This window comes from Lutra lutra, chromosome 9 (assembly GCF_902655055.1).
Source record: "Lutra lutra chromosome 9, mLutLut1.2, whole genome shotgun sequence".
In the NCBI taxonomy this organism is placed as follows: Eukaryota; Metazoa; Chordata; class Mammalia; order Carnivora; family Mustelidae; genus Lutra; species Lutra lutra.
The window spans coordinates 140,283,618-140,301,167 of NC_062286.1; the positions used below are offsets into that span (position 1 = coordinate 140,283,618).

The window sequence follows — 17,550 nt, forward strand, 5'->3', positions numbered from 1 at the left end:
CCTGTCTTCTTGTGTGGCAGCAGCTAGCGGAAACTGAGTAGTGGCCGTCCCCATTGAGCGCGCCTGTGCCTTGCACCTTGCTTCGGTCCCTACCTCTCCCTGTTGTGTTACATTTGAGTTTGCAAGTCTTAGTCTTAATATCTGGTTTTGTGGGAGCCTAAAAACTGCCTCCTCCATCAGCGAGCTTGTAGCCAAGGGCCCATGGGTGGGAAGGTAGGAGAGGGCGCAGGGGTAGAAAAAGGAGACGTCTGAGTCCTGGGTGAGGATGAGGCTATTGAGATGTTTATATCTGTCAAGCATTTATTGGGCGACCATGAATGAGCCATCATTTGTGCCTTTACTGGCCTGTGACTGTCCTTTGAGTTCTTTCCAGCTTGCTGAAGCTTCCAGCTGCAGCCTTGGCACGTGCACATCCTCTACCTCCTCCTGCACATCGCACCTCTGGCTCCTCCTCTAGCTGGCCTTCCCTTGTCTCAGGAAAGACAGCACTATCGCGGTGGGACCTCTCTGACCTCTGAACCTCAGTGTTCTCCCTCCCACTATCTGGTTTCACTACCTTCCCAGCGTTTTGGCAGAATTTGTTTTTTTGAGGCACAGAGTTCATGGTAGCTTGCTTCTTCAGCACCAACAATGGAGAGAGAATGTGCCTCTGCTGCCTCAAGTCTGATCTCCAGATCTTCCTCTGAAGGGCTCGCCTGATTAGGTCAGGCCCACCTAAGATAATCTCTCTCTTGATTAGAAACTTTAATTGCATCAGCAAAAATACCTTTACCTTTGCCATATTTTGTTAGGAGCAAGTCACACCACACTTGAGAGGATTACACAAAGGTAATTCTAGGGTGTGTCTGCCAGAAATGGCTTTCCCTGGCTCACCCAGCTAATGGGTGAGAAGGTATGCACTGAGGGCTGCAGTGTGAGTTTTCTGACCCAGTGTCTTCCCTTGTACCACTCATGGTGAGTGTTTGTTAAGACGTCTCCTTTTAATGAAGGACACACCTCTCTGGAGAGGTGTTCAGAAGGGAATATGATGCTGGGCTTATAAGAAAAGAGTTCCCTTTAATAGCAAATTTCTTACTAAGCCTTCTACCAAACTATCACTGGTTTGATAGCCTTTGGGATGCAAAGGTTTGGTAAAGGAGATGACCGGTTTTTTTGACTCACACGAGGTCTCCAACTCAATTCATTTTCTGGTTGGATGATAGAGCTTCTTGGAGAAGTGTCCTCTCCGTTTCTGTCATATTTTAGTCCATCTTCAGAAACAGGGGTTTGGTGCCCAGTCTGAGGGGCAATATCGGGAAAATGCTGAGAGGTAGTGCCTGGTCTAAAGGGGCTTTGAATTCACTGTTCAAGAGGCCATTTGCATAGCTTATTTTTCCTCTTTAGTATGTTGAAATCCGTCCATTTCTCACATAGTAACTTCTGGCCACTTTATAACAGACGTTAACAGTAACATAGGATTTGTTTACCGTGTACTTATTTTGCAGATAACTGAACAGGAAAACTTTTGATGAAGGGTCTCTCATCTACCCTCCATCCGTCTATATCTGTATCTACTCTCCCGCCTACGTATGGACCATCCCCCTAATTAGTTTTCTATTGTAACAGAATAACTGCTGCTGTAACAGATTACTAGTTTCGTGTAAATTTTGTTTTGAACACCAGTTTATTATTTTATAGTTCTGTAGATCAGAATTCAGTATTGGTCTCCCCTGACAAAATCAGAGTGTCAACAGGGCTCCATTCCTTCTGGAGGCTCCAGTGGGGAATCAGTTTCCTGCTCATTTGGGTGGTTGGTAGAATTCTGTTCCTGGCCAGCAGCTGCTCTTCCGTATCACAGACCACCAAGGGCGGGCTGGGTCCCTTTCACGCTTGAGGTCTTACTCCTTCTCGTTCAGTCTCACTTTTCAGACCCAATCTTCTGCCTTTTCTTTCATTTTTAAGGACTCCTGTGGTTAGTTTAGGTTTACCTGGATAATCCAGGATACCTTATCATCTTGGGGACTGTGTCCTTAGTCACATTCACGAAGTCCCTTTTGCCGGGCATGTCACATAGTCACAGCTCTGGGGATTAGCACACAGACATCTTTGAGGGTGGGGGCATTATTCCACACCGTCTACCTGTCCGTGTGTCTCCCTACATGTGTATGATGCATATGCACTTGTATGTATCAATGTATGTATCTGCGCACTCACATATGTACGTGTGTATGCATGAGTCTCTCTGTCATTTATCCACTCGTGTGTTCTCAAGAAAGAGGCCTGTTTTCTTAATCACGTTCCCACTTCACTTCAGTTGTCTTCACATTCACCAGAAAATGAAATACTGCAGCAGAGATTCTCTGCAGGCCCTAGCTCCAGCGCATGTGGTGAAACCTGTGTTGCTGAGTATCTGTTCTGTTTCACTTCTTGTTTTGAGAAACGTTTAAAAATGCAGAACAATTCAGGAAATATGCAGCAGACTCCTGGGTAATGATCCAGAATTAGTAAATATTAACATTTTGTTTTATTTATTGAGCCTTTTAAAAAATGAAATAAAATAAAATATAAATAAATATATAAATATATAAATAAATAAAATATTACTTTATATTTTATATTTGAAGTATATATTTATATTATACATACAGCATATATATACACGTATACATAAATGTCATGTAGTTTTACATATTTGGCACAGATTCAATCTGTGTTTTCATAATTTGCAATTCGGTGTACACACTAATAATATATACAATTGTTTTGAGTCCTTAAAGCATGTGTATAAATATCATACAGAATTAATCATTCTTCAGTTTGATTTTTAAATTCAGTATCATGTTTTTGAAGATTGAGGCATGTTGGTCAAATTCATTGATTATAGGTGCCGTAGAGGGCTCCTTCCCATGAGTATAACACATTTTATTGTCCATTCCCCTATTTATGGGCATTGAAATTGTCTCCAGTTTCTTTCTTTTTTTTTTTTTTGCTGATTTGCAGTGAATGAATGCATATACATACATGCCTCCTTAGGCACAATGCAAGAGGTTTTCTCAGTGCTAGACCCGAAAGTGGAATTGCTGGGTTACAAGGTAATCACATCTTCAACTTTACATGTCATTTCTGAATGGCTCTTGGGAGCCGACGGGTCACTTTGTGTTTCCTCCAGCTGTGAGTGAGAATTCGCCCTGCTCCCGTATTTCTACTAAGGTTTGTTATTAGATATTTGTATGCTGTGCCCATCCAGAATTTGTAGGTTTTGGTATATGTTCTAGGTTTGTGTATGTACTTTGCCATTACACACACTGTAGATATTTTCCCAAATCTGTTCTTTTCTCTTTTTAAGCCCATTTCTGTATGTTTTACCCACATAATTGCAAATGTCTTATCTCTTCGTTCTTTTTTAATATCAGATCTTCTGAGATTGTGTTTTTCTGTCTGAAGCATATTTTTTTTTTTAGAACTTCTGTAAAAGAAGAAAAATCTCCACTCTCATTAGTCTGAAAATACATTGATTTCTTCCTTGTTGTTGAAAAATGTTTTGCTGGGTATACGACCTTAGGCTGACAGTTACTTTCTCTCCACACATCAAAGCTATTACCGCACTGTCATTTGGCTTCTATTTTGTGGTGGAAAATTCGGCTATTAGTGTACTCATCTGTCTTTTGAAGGTCTCTTATCTCTGGCTAGTTTTAAGATATTCTTTTAATCTTTGGTGTTCCATAGTTTTACTTTGATGTGTCCAGGTGTATGTTGCCATTATTTATTCCATTAGGAATCCATTGGGCTTTTATGATTTGTGGATTGATGTCTACCTAGAAAATTCTCAGCCATCATTCTTCAAACATTGTCTGTATCCCATTCTCGGTCTTCTCTTTCTGGAACACTGAAGTAATGTACCTTAGATCTTCTCTTTTATGTGTCTTAACCTCTATTTTCAATAACTTTGTCTTTCTCTGCTAAAATCTAGATACTTTGTTCAGGTCTATCTTTAAAATTTTACTAATTTTCTCAACCTCCTGAGTTATTCTTTTTAAAGCTCTGCTAAAGTATACTGAATTGTAGTGTTATGCATATTTAAAGTATACCATTTAATAGGTTTGGATGTATGTACACACTTGTGAACCAATAATAGCATCAAGGTCATGTGTCAAAAATCTTTCAGATTTCCATGTGTCCTCCCTCCTGCCATCCCCAGGTAGCCTCTCATGTGCTTTCTGTAACTATATAGTAGTTCCCTTTTTCTAGAATTTTATAGAAATGGAATCACACAATATATACTCTTTTTTGGGGTGGGGCGTTCTGGCTTTTTTTTCACTCAGCGTGGTTATTTTGAGGTTCATCATGTTGCATGTATCAATAATTCATTCCTTTTTTTTTTTTTAAGACTTAATTATTTATTTTAGAGAGTATGTGAGTATGAGGGGGGGCAGAAGGACAGGGAGAAAGAGAGAAGCCGACTTCCCAGTGAGTGTAGAGCCTAACACCAGGCTCGATCTTACCACCCTGAGATGATGAACTGAGCCAAAATTGAGAGTCAGATGCTGAACTAACTGAGCCAGCCAGGCGCCCAGTCATTCATTCCTTTTTGTTGCTCAGTAGTAAGCCATTGGGTGGATATGTCATAATTTGTTTATACATTGACTTGTTGGCAGACATTAATGGTTTGTTTCAGATTGGGGCTGTCGCAAGTAAAAACTACTATAAATATCCATATACAAGTCTTTGCATGGATATATCCTTTATTTTCTAAAATTCTGAGTTGGTTTTTTTTGTTGCTGTTCAAGTATAATTAACATACAGTGTTATATTAGCATCAGGGGTCCATACAGTGATTCAGCCATTCTGTACGTTTCTCGGGGCTTATGACGAGAAGTATGCTCTCTCTCTCTGCTTCACCTGCTTCACCCATCCCCCGCCCAAATGAACAGACAGAAGAAAAGAGACAAAGAGCAGACTCTGAAATGTACGGGTATATAGTTTAAATTCTCTTGAGCAAGTAAGAGTGCAGCGTCTGGATCGTGTAGTGGACGCCAGACTCTTTCCCCGGGGGTATCATCTCACACTCCTGCGAGCTCTGCGTGAGGCTCTCGGCCTCTCCGCAGCCTTGCCGGGACTTGGCGTGGCCGTTCTTTTTCCTTCAGGCATCCTCGTAGGTGTGCAGTGGTGTCCCACAGGCTGGAATTGTACTTCCTTCATGACTTCATGGGATGAAGCAGCTCTTCATGTGCTTATTTGCCTTTCCTGTGTCTGCTTCAGTGAAGTATCTTTTCAACTCTTTTGGCCATTATAAAAATGGGTTGTTTTCTTATTTTGGAGTTTTGAGGATTCCTTATACATTCTGTTTTTTTTTTTTTTTTTTAAGATCCCATTTATTTATTTGACAGACAGATCACAAGTAGGCAGAGAGACAGGCAGGGAGAGAGGAGGAAGCAGGCTCCCTGCGGAGCAGAGAGCCCGATGTGGGGCTTGATCCCAGGACCCCAAGATCATGACCCGAGCTGAAGGCAGAGGCTTAACCCACTGAGCCACCCAGGCCCCCCTACATTCTGTTTTTAAGGCCTCTATCAGATATGGGATTTGTAAATATTTTCTTCCACTCTGTGCCTTGTTCTCCAACTCTCTTAACAGTGTTTTTAAAGAGTATATATATATATATACACACACACACACACATATATATATATATTTAAATTAATTTGTTTATTTGACAGAGAGATCACAAGTAGGCAGAGAGGCAGGATCGCAGGACTCTGGGATCATGACCTGAGGTGAAAGCAGAGGTTTTAACCCACTGAGCCACCTGGGCGCCCCAAAGAACATATATTTTTAATTTTGGTGAAGTCCAGTCATCATTCTTTTCTTTGGATTGTGCTTTTGGTGTCATTACCACAACATCTTTGCTTAACTCGTGGCCACAAAGGTTTTTCTCCTAGGTTTTCTTCTGAAGTTTTATACTCTTACATTTAACATTCCAGCCTATGATCCATTTTCACCTAATTTTTCTGTATCGAGTGGTATAGATGGAAGTTCCCGTGTTTGCGTGGGGACATATAATTGTGTCTGTGCCCTTTGTCCATCTCTTGGTTTTGATGCAAACACCACACCATCTTGGTTACACAACCTGACTTTAACACTTAACTATAAAGCTAAAATATCGAAGACAGAATGGTATTTGCATCAAAGTAGACGAATAGATCCATGGCACAGAATGGACAGTACAGAAATAGTCCCCTTGTATTTGGTCAGTTGATTTTCCCCAAAGGTTCAAAGGAGAGTATAGTCTTTTCCACGGACGGTGCTGGACCTGGGAAATCCCTTCACCAGGAAGCTGAGCAATTACAGGATCTGCCTCATCCGTTTCTTTACTCTCAAGGGATCACTGCTTTCATTACATGATGTCTCCTGTCCTGAAAACCATTGTTTTATAGATTTGCCTCGTTTTTTCTTTGGGAGAATAAATGTAGTTACTGTTAAACCATCTTGCTCAGGAGAAAAGGACAGTGGCAGTGGCTTCTTAATTGCACCATCCCCCAGTTACCCTCTTATTACTGATTTATCTAGGGTTAAATTTGATTGTTTATGTATATTGTGCTTTATTTCCAAAAAGTTCCACTTATTTTTCAGATCTGCTTGATCATTTTATAGTCTCTTGCTCTTTAGTCTTCTTTTCTTTATTGAGTTATGATTGACATACATAAAAGCTCTGCATGTTTAATGTATACATTTTGATGAGTTTGAAGATATGAAAACTCATGAAAGTTCCATGAAACCATCCTCACATATGATGTCCTAAACTTATCTTAATTTCCAGAAGCTTCTTCCTTTTTTTATAAATCAGAAAATTGACAGAAGATCTACCCTCTTGAATTTGTAAGTACACAATACAGCATTGTTAACTGTGTGCACTGTGGTGTCCAGTAGTTCTCTAGGATTCATTCATTTTGCACAAGTGACACTTTGTACCCTTTGATCAACACCTCCCGATTCCCCCTTCCTCTGGTCCCTGGCAACCACCATTCTCCTTTCTGTTTTTATGAGTTTGACTGTGTCAGATCTCTGCTATCATTGGGGTCATGCAGTCTTTGTTCTTCTGTAGCTGGCTTACTCTATTCCAAAGTTCATCTATGTTGCAGCAAATGGCAAGATTTCCTTTTTTTTTTTTTAAAGGCTGAGTAATATTCTGTTGTATATATACCGTATCTTCTTTATCCATCCATTCATTGATTGATGGACATTTGGGTTGATTCCATATCTTGGCTACTGTAGACAATGCTGCATTGAATATGGGTGTGCAGTTATCTCTTTGATATCCTAATTTCAGTTTGTTAGGGTATATACCCAAGAGTGTGGTTGCTGGATCATAAGGTAGTTCTATTTTTAATTTTTTGAGGAACCTCCATACTGTTTTCCATAGAGGAAATACTAATAGAGGACATACTAATGTACATTCCCACCAACACATGACAAGGATTCCTTTTTCACCACATTCTTGTCAATACTATTATCTTTTATTTTTATTTCTTGATAGTAGCCATCCTCACAAGTGTGAGGTGATCTTTCACTGTGGTTTTGATGTGTATTTCCCTGATGATCAGTGATGTCGAGCACCTTTTCATGTGTCTGTTGGCCATTTCTATGACTTCTATGGAGGAAGGTCTACTCAGGTCTTTTCCCCATTTTTTTTAAAGTTGTTTTTGTTTGTTTGTTTGTTTCTTCCCTACCTCTCCCTACCTCGCTATTGAGTTACATGAGTTCCTCAGATATTTTGGGCATTAACCTCTTATCAGATAAATGATTTGCAGGTATTTTCTCTCAGTCTGTGGGCTGCCTTTTCATTTTGTTGATGGTTTCCTTCACCATGCAGAAGCTTTTTAGTTTGATGTGGTCCCAGCTGTTTATTTTTGCTTTTGTTGCCTTTGGTGTCATATTCAAGAAATCACTGCCAAGGCCAATACCGAGAAGCTTTTCCCCTGTGTTTTCTTTTAAGAGTTTTACAGTTTCAGATCTTATGTTTAAGTCTTTAAACCATTTTGATTTGATTTTTGTGTGTAGTATAAAATAAGGGTCCAGTTTCATTGTTGTGCATGTGGATATCCAGTTTTCTCAATGTTTTCTCATTGTGTATTCTTGTCCCTCTTGTGAAAATCAGTTTATAATAAATGTGTGGGTTTATTTCTGGCTTCTGTTGCTCTCTTTTCTGTCCCATTAGTTGATACGTCTGTTTTTATGCCAGTGCCATAATATTTTTATTACTATAGCATTGAAATATATTTTAAAATCAGTAGATATAATACTGCCTGCTCTGTTGTTCTTGCTCAAGATTGCCTTGGTTAATTGGAGTTTCTTGTGGTTGTGTATGAATTTTAGGATTGTTTTTTAAAGTTTCTGTAATCTTTACTCTTATTCTCAACCTTTTCTAAAAACACACTTAATATTTTACATCTGATAATACCAACATAGGGAGTCATGGCACATCTGACTCTGTTTTATGTGTCATTAGCTCTCACTTTGTAGCAACTTATTTCCCTGTTTGTTTTTGGATTTTTGATGGTGAGCTGAGATTTTTGGACTTTGAGACTTGGGGTGGAGGTGGGTTCCTCTAGTAATGATTTGTTTTGCTTCTGCTAAACATCCCCTGAGGGCATGCACTGGGCACTACTTTAAAATTGTTACTTTTTGGCTTTTTCATGTTATGTGTAGTGTGAATTCAGATTACAAACCTATGAGAAGACTGTCTTATTGTTATAAAATTAACAGAAGGGACTTTTGCCCTCTTAGTGATAAGATTAGAGTTTTTCAGGGTCCCCTGGGAAGGCGGTGAGGGTAGGGTGTAGTATTTCTAATTCACCTATATATTGAGGTTCCCTCTGAGGTCTCAGCTTTTGCAGGATTAGAGGTTGGGTCTTCCACTTGATTTGCACCTAGGGTGGATTCTGGGTTTGAATCCTGCTCCCCGCACCCCACCAGACCATAGAAATGGAAGATCAGGCTCACTTGATTTGGGAAATCCTCTCAAAATGAAAACCCTCTTACCTTTTCAGATTTCAGTTTTCACTTGGTTTTTGATGTTAAATATATTTCACTTTCTAATCAGAACATCAATAGATTTATGTAGAAGTGTTGAACATTTTTATGTTTTAATCTGCGTTTTTAGTTGCTTTTCAATATAGGAGTGTAGTGATAGACAACCAGAGTAACTGGTCAGCTGTACTGTTGGAAGTGGACTTCTTTATATCATCAAGAAGGTATATATTTAGTTGTATTCAAGTGGAGCTGCCTTTTCCTTTATGATTATTACTTTTTGGTCTTGTCTAAGAGATCTTTCATCATTCCTAGTCTCCCAGCGTCAAAAACACAAAAATGTATTCTCTTATGTTCTGTGTATATTAATGTAAGGAAGGATTTAGTTTTACCTTTGTCCATATGGAAAACTATGGGCTGTGAGTCAGATTTGACTTTTGACCTGTTTTATATGCCCTTGTGAGTTAGACAGGTTGTGACATTTTTAAAAATGTGCGCGTGCACACACACACGTGTGTGTGTGTGTGTGTGTGTGTGTGTGTATAAAAGAATATGGGGTAGAGATGGTATGTGGCCTGAAAAATATTTATTTCTGGACTTTTATACAGAGAACTTGCAGACCGCTGTATTAATTTACCTTTTTTTCTTACTTATTTGCTGTATTTTACCTTCCCATTTATACCTGGAGTTTATTTCTGGGCCCTCCATTTGATTTTATTTGTCTCTTCATTTGTTGCCAACTGTAAATACCGCACTGTAATGAAAATGGCTGTTTTCATTAATGAAAGTACATGAGCTAAAGGACAGGGATTAGAAAATGCAGGATTCATTTTTAGAGGGGAAATGGAAAAATGTAGAAAATTCATACTTGGATGCCTAATTGCCCTGACATAAACTAGAGGCAGAGAGATTCAGAGTGCCCACAGACTACGGCTCTGCCGTGCCCAGAGTGAGCGCTGGACCATGGAATTGGATTTTATTGATTACTTTGTAACTGTGCAGAGCGCTGTATGAAGCACGCAACGCTTGTTCTAGGAAGCTTCTGACAGATGGAACAATGGGTTTTGAGGTCCTGAGTGGACCAGAATGAGCGAGGAAGAGATTGGGGGTCACATGGGAGAAGTGTGCACTGTAAACCCTAAAGTATATGTTTGTCATTGAAAGTAGGGGAGAGAGAGAAAACCAGGCCCTGAGAATAAAATCTTTCCCTCTAGAGTGGATGTTTGTCTGTCTGAGGTACGTGTCTGCTCACTTCAGTCATGACTGAAGTGATGATGCAGTCTTTGTTCTTCTGTAGCTGGCTTGTTCTGTTCCGGAGTTCATCTGTGTTGCAGCAAATGGCAAGATTTCCTTTTCTTTTCCTTTCTTTTTTTTTTTTTTTTTTAAGGCTGTGCAATATTCTGTTGTATATATACTGTATCTTCTTCTTTTTTTTTTTTTTAAAGATTTATTTATTTATTTATTTGTCATAGAGAGAGAGAGAGAGCGAGCACAGGCAGACAGAGCGGCAGGCAGAGGCAGAGGGAGAAGCAGGCTCCCCGCCAAGCAAGGAGCCCGATGCGGGACTCGATCCCAGGACGCTGGGATCATGACCTGAGCCGAAGGCAGCGGCTTAACCCACTGAGCCCCCCAGGCGGCCCGTACTGTATCTTCTTTATCCCTGCAGTTGCTGTTCTTGTCGCATCATGACACAGTTTACCTGTTCAGGGAAGTAGCGCTCTCAGGGACGATGGTGCAGTCTCTGAGGTGAGGTGGAGATACATGTAAGAGATATGGTGGTGGCCACCACACCTGGCTGAGACCTTTGTCACATTCACCAAGGCGCCAGAGGCTTTGGCCACAGTCCTGGGTCCTGCTTAGTGGCATGCAAAAGGTCTGCAGGCCTCCACTCTGCTTCCTTTTGCTTTCTTATTTCCTGTAGGATCCAATGGAAGGAACAGTATGACAGCACATGTTCTTTTCCCCCCAGAGCGAGCATGTGTGAAGGGACCTCACTCTCTCCTTGGATCAACCTTCCTTCCCGCAGACTTGGCTGATGAAAGGAGCAGTGAAAGTGTGTGGGGTGGGGAGGTGCGGCTGGAGTAGGCAGGGTGGCCGGTGGCTTCCATCAGCCTCAAGATACAGGACAAAAACTTCACTCTGCCTCCTCTTGAGAGCTTCTCACTGGACTCTAGTTAAAACCAGTGTCTCCTGAGTTCTTGACCGTGGCCAGCCAGTCACCAGTGTCTGCTGGAGCTGATGTGGGGTAAGAAGGCTTTTTTTCTGACCAGTTTTTCGTGAGGCCGATCAACAAAAACATTGTGCTGGTCTTATATAGGTGTCAGCAGTGCAGGCTCTTAGGGCAAGACCTCTGGAGAGAGACGGAGAGCACGGGGGCACACCGAGCGTAGGAGTTAAATCTAAACTCTGGACTGTAAATGGCAGTTTATTAAAAATCCTGTGAGCCACTCTGAAGATCAGCTCGCAGCTAAGTGGACACAAACACAGAAACCTGGGTGGACTGTAAAGGTAATGTCCGGGAAAACCACGGTGAGAGGAAGAAGGCTCCGGGGGCGGCGCCGCACACTAAAGCGGCACCATGTGTTTACAAGGGTCCCACGTATTTAAGGATGTTTGTCGACATATGTGAGCGAGAATCTCTGGGGAAGATAGGCCAAAGGACTCAGAGGAGAGGGGGACACTTGAATCATGTGTCTGGGGTCAGGCTCCCCAGAAGCAGAGCCTGAGATGGGCATTCCTGGGCAGGCGACCTGGAGGGCGGGCTCTCGGGACTGAAGGAAACACACCGGGCTTTGGGAAGGTCTGGAGTGTGAGATGCACCGGACATTGTCCTGCTTAGAGAGAAAGGGACTGAGCTGTCACCTTCTGCAACTGTCGGTCAGGGGCTAAGGGCCCTTCCTGGGGTGAGTGCAAGCTTCCCCAGGCCTCTTCAGGCAAGATGGCTCCCATCAGCCAAGGGCAGTCCTCTTGAGAAGGGGGTAGATGTGAATCACTAGCAGTAACCCCCCAGCCTCTGGGACACAACGTGTAGCCGGCTGAAGGCTGTTGAGATGGGTCTTCATGGTGTGTGCCAAAGTACCGGAGGCCTTGTTTGTCTCGTGGTGGTGACAAGCTAGCCTCCCCTGCCACACCTGTGTGTTCCTGCCCAGAGGAAGGGGCTGCAGGAGGGGCTGCGTGCAGGATGCTCTGAGAGAACCCAGGAGAGGGAGCAACAGGCCCTGCCCATGACTCAACAGAATGCTGCTTTGAAGCTAGGTTAGGATCCTCTTGGGCTCCCCCAAGGGCTAAAGGGCCCAGATTCTACCTTCCTGAGACCTGAGTTCAGGGGCCAGGGCTCTCCCGCAATCTCCTGGTGGTTTTCATTGAGCAGAGTCCCTCACTAGGCCATTTTCCAAAAGCAAAACCTCCCAGCAGTTCAAACTGTGCCATTCTTAACACCTGCAAGCTTATGGCAGTCGCCCACTGACTTGGGGTAAAGGTGACCTGGCAGCGTGTAGAGAAGAATTCTCCCTGTAACCCCCACCCCCTACCCTCCTTCCTCCCTCTGTCTCTACACTTCCAAATCACTCTCCGCCCAGGCCCAGCAGGAGCCCTGACTGGTTCCCGGGCTTGTGATTAGCTCCCTACCCAGGCGCAGATAACTCTCTCAGGAACCTGTGGACTTGACAAGCAGGGAGGACCGCTTCAAAGAATAAGGCAGGCACCCCTGGGGAATGACAGCTCCTGCTCAAGGCCAGGGAGGCAGCTGGGTCATGTGACTGGAGTCTCTCCCCAACACGGACTCCAGAAAAGATGAACAAAAAAATCACTTTCTCATTGTTTTGATGCTGTAAAAACCAGCACCTAAGAGAATACAGCATCCTGCAGATCTTATTTAAAATTCTGTGAGCAGCCCTGGTGATTAGGGGACTGCAGCTAGAGGCTGGCAGTGGCTCAGACAAATGAGAAAGGAAAATGGCCAAGCAGGTGGCCTCACCTCCCCCGCAGGCTGAAGAGTGTCTGGGAGTAGAATTCTTGTAAACCGAGGCTTGTAAAAGAAAGTGTGTCCTGGTGGCTTGATGGGGCAGAGAGAAGCAGCGCAAAGGTCTCTTCAGAGAGCTGACCGCTGATGGTGGTCTGTCACAAACCAGTACCGAGCACTGGACCCAGGGTCCTAGCTCCAGCTGGCAAAGGGGTCTTAAGTGTTTCAGGGCTCACAGCCCCTGCTCTGCGGTGGCCCTGGAGCAGTGTGCAGGTCTGTTTCTGGTTGCATGTTTGGTTGCACATCCGAATACATGCATAATTGCTTACTCAAATTATACACACGTTCTACTCTACTGACGTGTTATGCATATTACAGAGGGCGTACAGCAATAGATTCAAGAAAGTCTGGAAGAAAACAAATATAAATGAAAGCTCCAGTATTTTCTTTCTCAACTTTGCCGTGCCTTCCCACTGGGACAGGAATACTGTTTCAGAGATTAGACCAATTGATCTGATCTAGAAGGTCCTCTCCAGATGGAAAGTGTACAATGCCCATTTTTTCAAAGGCCCTCTACGCCTGTAGTGTCCAATACAGTAGTCAATGGGCACATGTGGCTATTTAAATTCATTAAAATGAAATGAAGTAGAACTCACTTCCTCAGAAACACTGCATTTCAAATGCTCAACAGCTGCACGTGGTCAGTGCAGATCACGGAACATTCCTGTCGTTGCCGGAAGTTGTACGGAGCCGCGTGTTTGTACGTAGTCAGGACCGTGTGGCTCAGGATTTCATTACAGCCACTGGCCTTTAGCAAGCATGCGCTCTGCGCAAGGCAGCACGGAAAGCCCTTCCTATGCACCATCTCATGTGGTCCCTCCAACAGCCTCGCGAGTTAGGTCCTGCTGTTGTCTCCATGTCCTAAAGGGGAAAAGGAGGATAGGAAGGATAAGGAGTTTCTAGGCTGACCTGAGGGTTTATTGTCTGAGTGTTGCCTTTGTAAATGTTTGTGTGTCTGGGCTTCTGGGCGCATGTTCTCAGGGAAGGCTGTACGGCACATGTGCTTCTCTGTCCCACAGGTACAAAGGCAGTTTCTTACAGAGCCGCGTTCAGTTGAGAGGGAGTGGACTGCGCAGGCCGCTCAGGGTGCTGAGAAGAGACCGCCACCCTTCCCCACTCGAGGGGCTGGACCCACGTGGGACCTGCAAGCAGCCTTCTTCAGAAATGGCAGGTAATGTTCTTTTTGGAGGTGAATCCAAACTGGGCACACCGAAGTGCCGGGCTCCTCGTAGAGGCTGGGTGGGAGGACGGGCGGGAGCCGGCTGTCCTTGCTCTCAGGAGCCTGAAGGTACGCTGACAAAGGTGGGACATCTGTGGGACAGTCAGTGTGACCCCAGACCTGTAAGGGGGCATACTGGGTGAGAATATGGAGAAGTCAGGGCATATCCTTTAGTCCTGGCCACGTGTGCTGGGCCCTGTGCTGGGTATAGATCTCCTCCAGGACCTCAGGAACGTGAGTCAGAACTCTTGGTGCCTCCACGTTCCCGTCTTTAAAAAGGAAGTTCACTTGATTCTTTCCACGGGGCCATTTCGAGGCTGCAGTGGGTCAGTGGGGGGCTCGAGAGTCAGTGTTGGACTAGAAAGATGAGCAGCTAGCGCACGTGGGAGCTGCAGGGAACATTGCTTACATGGAAGGCGTCAGAGGTGCACGCTTTGTCATGCTCAGAAATAAATCAAGGATGAACTAATGCAGAGTGCTTCCTGGAAAAAGGACTATTTTCAGCTGTAATCACTGGGCAACCAGGGCAAATCACTGCACTTCTCTGGACCTCCATTCTCCCCTCTGTTTTTCCCCCACCCCAGCAGCCATGGGCCCAGCTTTAGCCTCCTTTGCAAGGTGTTGATGGGGAAAAATGGAGAGCTTCTGTGGAAAGGCTACAAGGTCCCATCTGGCCAGCTGTGACTGAATTACCATTCTTTTGTAGCTGATTATTGTCTCTTTGGCTCCAGGGCTGACCCTGGGCTGTGTCTGATGGCTGAGGTTTGGGTCCCTGGGGACAGTTGGCTGGGGGCACCTCCCCCTCCAGCTTTGTGTAGCTCCAGTGCCCCCTGCCGGCAGATGGCTCTTCCGCGCTCCTCCTCCCCACCATCCCCCAAACCCTCTCCTGTAGGCAAGGACAAGGGTTTGTCTTTTGTTTCTCAGTGAGAATTTAAATCAAGGTAAGTATTTGCTCTGGAGGTTGCCCAGGAAGAGCATTGCTAGGACCACGGAGGTTTAGATGGTGTGGGGGAGGCTCGGATGAGGTGGGGGGTGGTAGCCCGAAGGCCCCACGGAGCCCAGCTGATCCTTCCTTCACTTCTGGGCCACATTCTCAACTTCATGCCTCTTCTTCTCAGATGGGTACAGCCGAGGGAGCTGCCCAAGGGCTTGCTTGGATGACCCCCGCTCCTCCAGCAGAACCCACTGGCACGCTGCCGGTTGTCCCAAATGGCAGAACCTTCCCAGCAGCTTTCTTCCCAGCACCTCAAAGGGGGCTAAGTCAGGCTGCTGCTAGAAGCTCGCGGCAGCTGCCATGCGTGTATTCTGAAGGCTGTGCTGTGGGCTGAGGAGGAGAGAAATGATCCTCTGGGCTGCAGGGTGAAGCCTGAGGGGCTGGTGGACTTGCTCTTCACCCTTCGCTCAGCCACATGGGGGATAACACGGCAGGTCAGTTAGCTGCCCCCTGGGATCTGTGTCCGCACAGCGAGGCTGTTGATAAAGGTTTTACCTACCCAGTGGCTCAGTGTGCGTGTCGAGTGTGCGGCTGTATGCAGCAGGCGCCACGTGACTCTATAGCGGATGATGGATGCTGATTGTGGCGATCTGCTGAGCACGATAAGCACACCTGCATAAAGACAGGCGGGTGCCAAGTGCCAAACGAGCGTGGGGCATGCGGCATGGAAGTGTCTCTGTTGTTGGCAGAGGATGAGGTCTGTGTTGGGGGAGGGACCGAAAGGGGGGGTTTTCTCCAGAGACAAAGGGCTTCATCTGGAAATGCAGATGTAGGGATGACAGAACAGAGGCTTGCTGGATTGGGAAGTGGTGAGTAGGGGCTCAGGGGCAAGAATGCAGACTCTGGATAGGGCGGCTGGAGCCCAGATGGGCCAGTGCGCTGGGGCCGGTGGGACAGGGGACAGCCACTGAAGCCGGTGCCCCACTTGGCTACCACCTGTACTAGTTCCTACAGCTGTGGGAGAAATTGCCACCAACTCGGTGGTTTAAAACAACAAAAATTAGTTTTCTCACAGTTATGGAGGCCAGTTGTCTCACACTCTCTCCAGAGGCTTTAGGGAAGGAGCCTTCCTGCCACTTCCAGCTTTTGGTAGCTCCGGCTGTCCCCTGGCTCGAGGCTGCATCTCTCCAGCGTCTGCCTCCTTCCGCACGTGGACTTCTCTGTGTATTTCTGTGAATCAAATCTCCTCCTCCTTTTTCCTTGTAAGTATACTTGTCATCGGACTTAGGGCTGATCTCAAATCCAGGCTGCTCTCACTTCCAGTCTCAATTTAATGACACCCGCAAAGACTGTCCAAGTGAGGCCACAGCCACAGGTGATGCAAATGGACTTGGACATACCATTTTGGGGTCACAGTTCACTCACTGTACCACTTTTACAATTTCTCCCACTCTGCGAACCAGCAGAAGTGACCTAAAAACACGTTTCCAAGTGAGAAAAGCCGCAGCACACGTGGACATTCAGGGTTTGATGAGGCCGTTGTGCTCTTACTGTGTACACGCAGTTTGGGAGGGAAAGTTCTGTTTGAACCAAACCAATACACATTCATTAAGAGTCACCCGGCCCACCACCAGCAGGACAGGTTCCAGATTTGGGGGAAGAGTTTAGGGGTAGCTTCAACACCAGGATGGGTGTGTTGGGGTAGAGAACCCATTAGCTTCTCTTTAGGGAGAAACCCAGGGACAGACAGGGTAGGGCGCGGGCGAGCCCTGCAGGTATTGCTATGAGGGTTGTGCCCCCAGGACCTGCGGTTTAGTTCCCACAGGTTTGTCCAGCCTCGCCCTCTGACTATGGGGATGTCAGCCCTGGCTTCTCTCTCCTCTGCTGCAGCTCGCAAGTGGAAGTGGGTGCCTCTTTCTAATGTGGACAGGTGCCCCGTGTGCTCACGGACTGGGGGCCCCCACGTAAGCAGAGACACCAAGCGGGAAGCCTCTGACCGGTCACTGTCCTTTGTGCCCCCTTCTTCCCTCTGAAAGTTTCTCTCAGCCTCGGGGGTGGTCCTGCTCCCACCCATATGGACTGATGGGGGGCACCTGGAGACCCCTTCCACGTTGGGAGAAATCCCACTTCTTTTTTTTTTTTTTTTTTAAAGTTTTGTGTTTTTTTTTTTTTTTTTTTTTAAGATTTTATTTATTTATTTGACAGAGATCACAAGTAGACAGAGAGGCAGGCAGAGAGAGAGAGGGAAGCAGGCTCCCTGCTGAGCAGAGAGCCCAATGCCGGCCTCGATCCCAGGACCCTGAGATCATGACCTGAGCCGAAGGCAGCGGCTTAACCCACTGAGCCACCCAAGCGCCCGAGAAATCCCACTTC

The 17,550-nt window shown here is 45.3% G+C and overlaps 1 protein-coding gene across 5 annotated transcripts in view; it reads left to right on the plus strand.

The window, feature by feature from the left end:
- The window catches only part of ZNF831 (zinc finger protein 831), a 95,455-nt gene that overhangs the window by 30,801 nt on the left and 47,104 nt on the right, over positions 1–17,550 (plus strand). For 4 of the 5 annotated variants that reach the window (XR_007130191.1, XR_007130192.1, XM_047746172.1 and 1 more), the window contains exon 4: positions 14,044–14,195. The exons of the other annotated variant lie outside the window; for it this stretch is intronic. Coding sequence is in view for 2 of the 4 variants with exons in the window: in XM_047746172.1 (XP_047602128.1) it covers positions 14,044–14,195 (152 nt within the window). In the remaining 2 variants the exon portion in view is untranslated. The remainder of the gene's footprint in view (positions 1–14,043; positions 14,196–17,550) is intronic. 5 annotated transcript variants of the gene reach the window in all.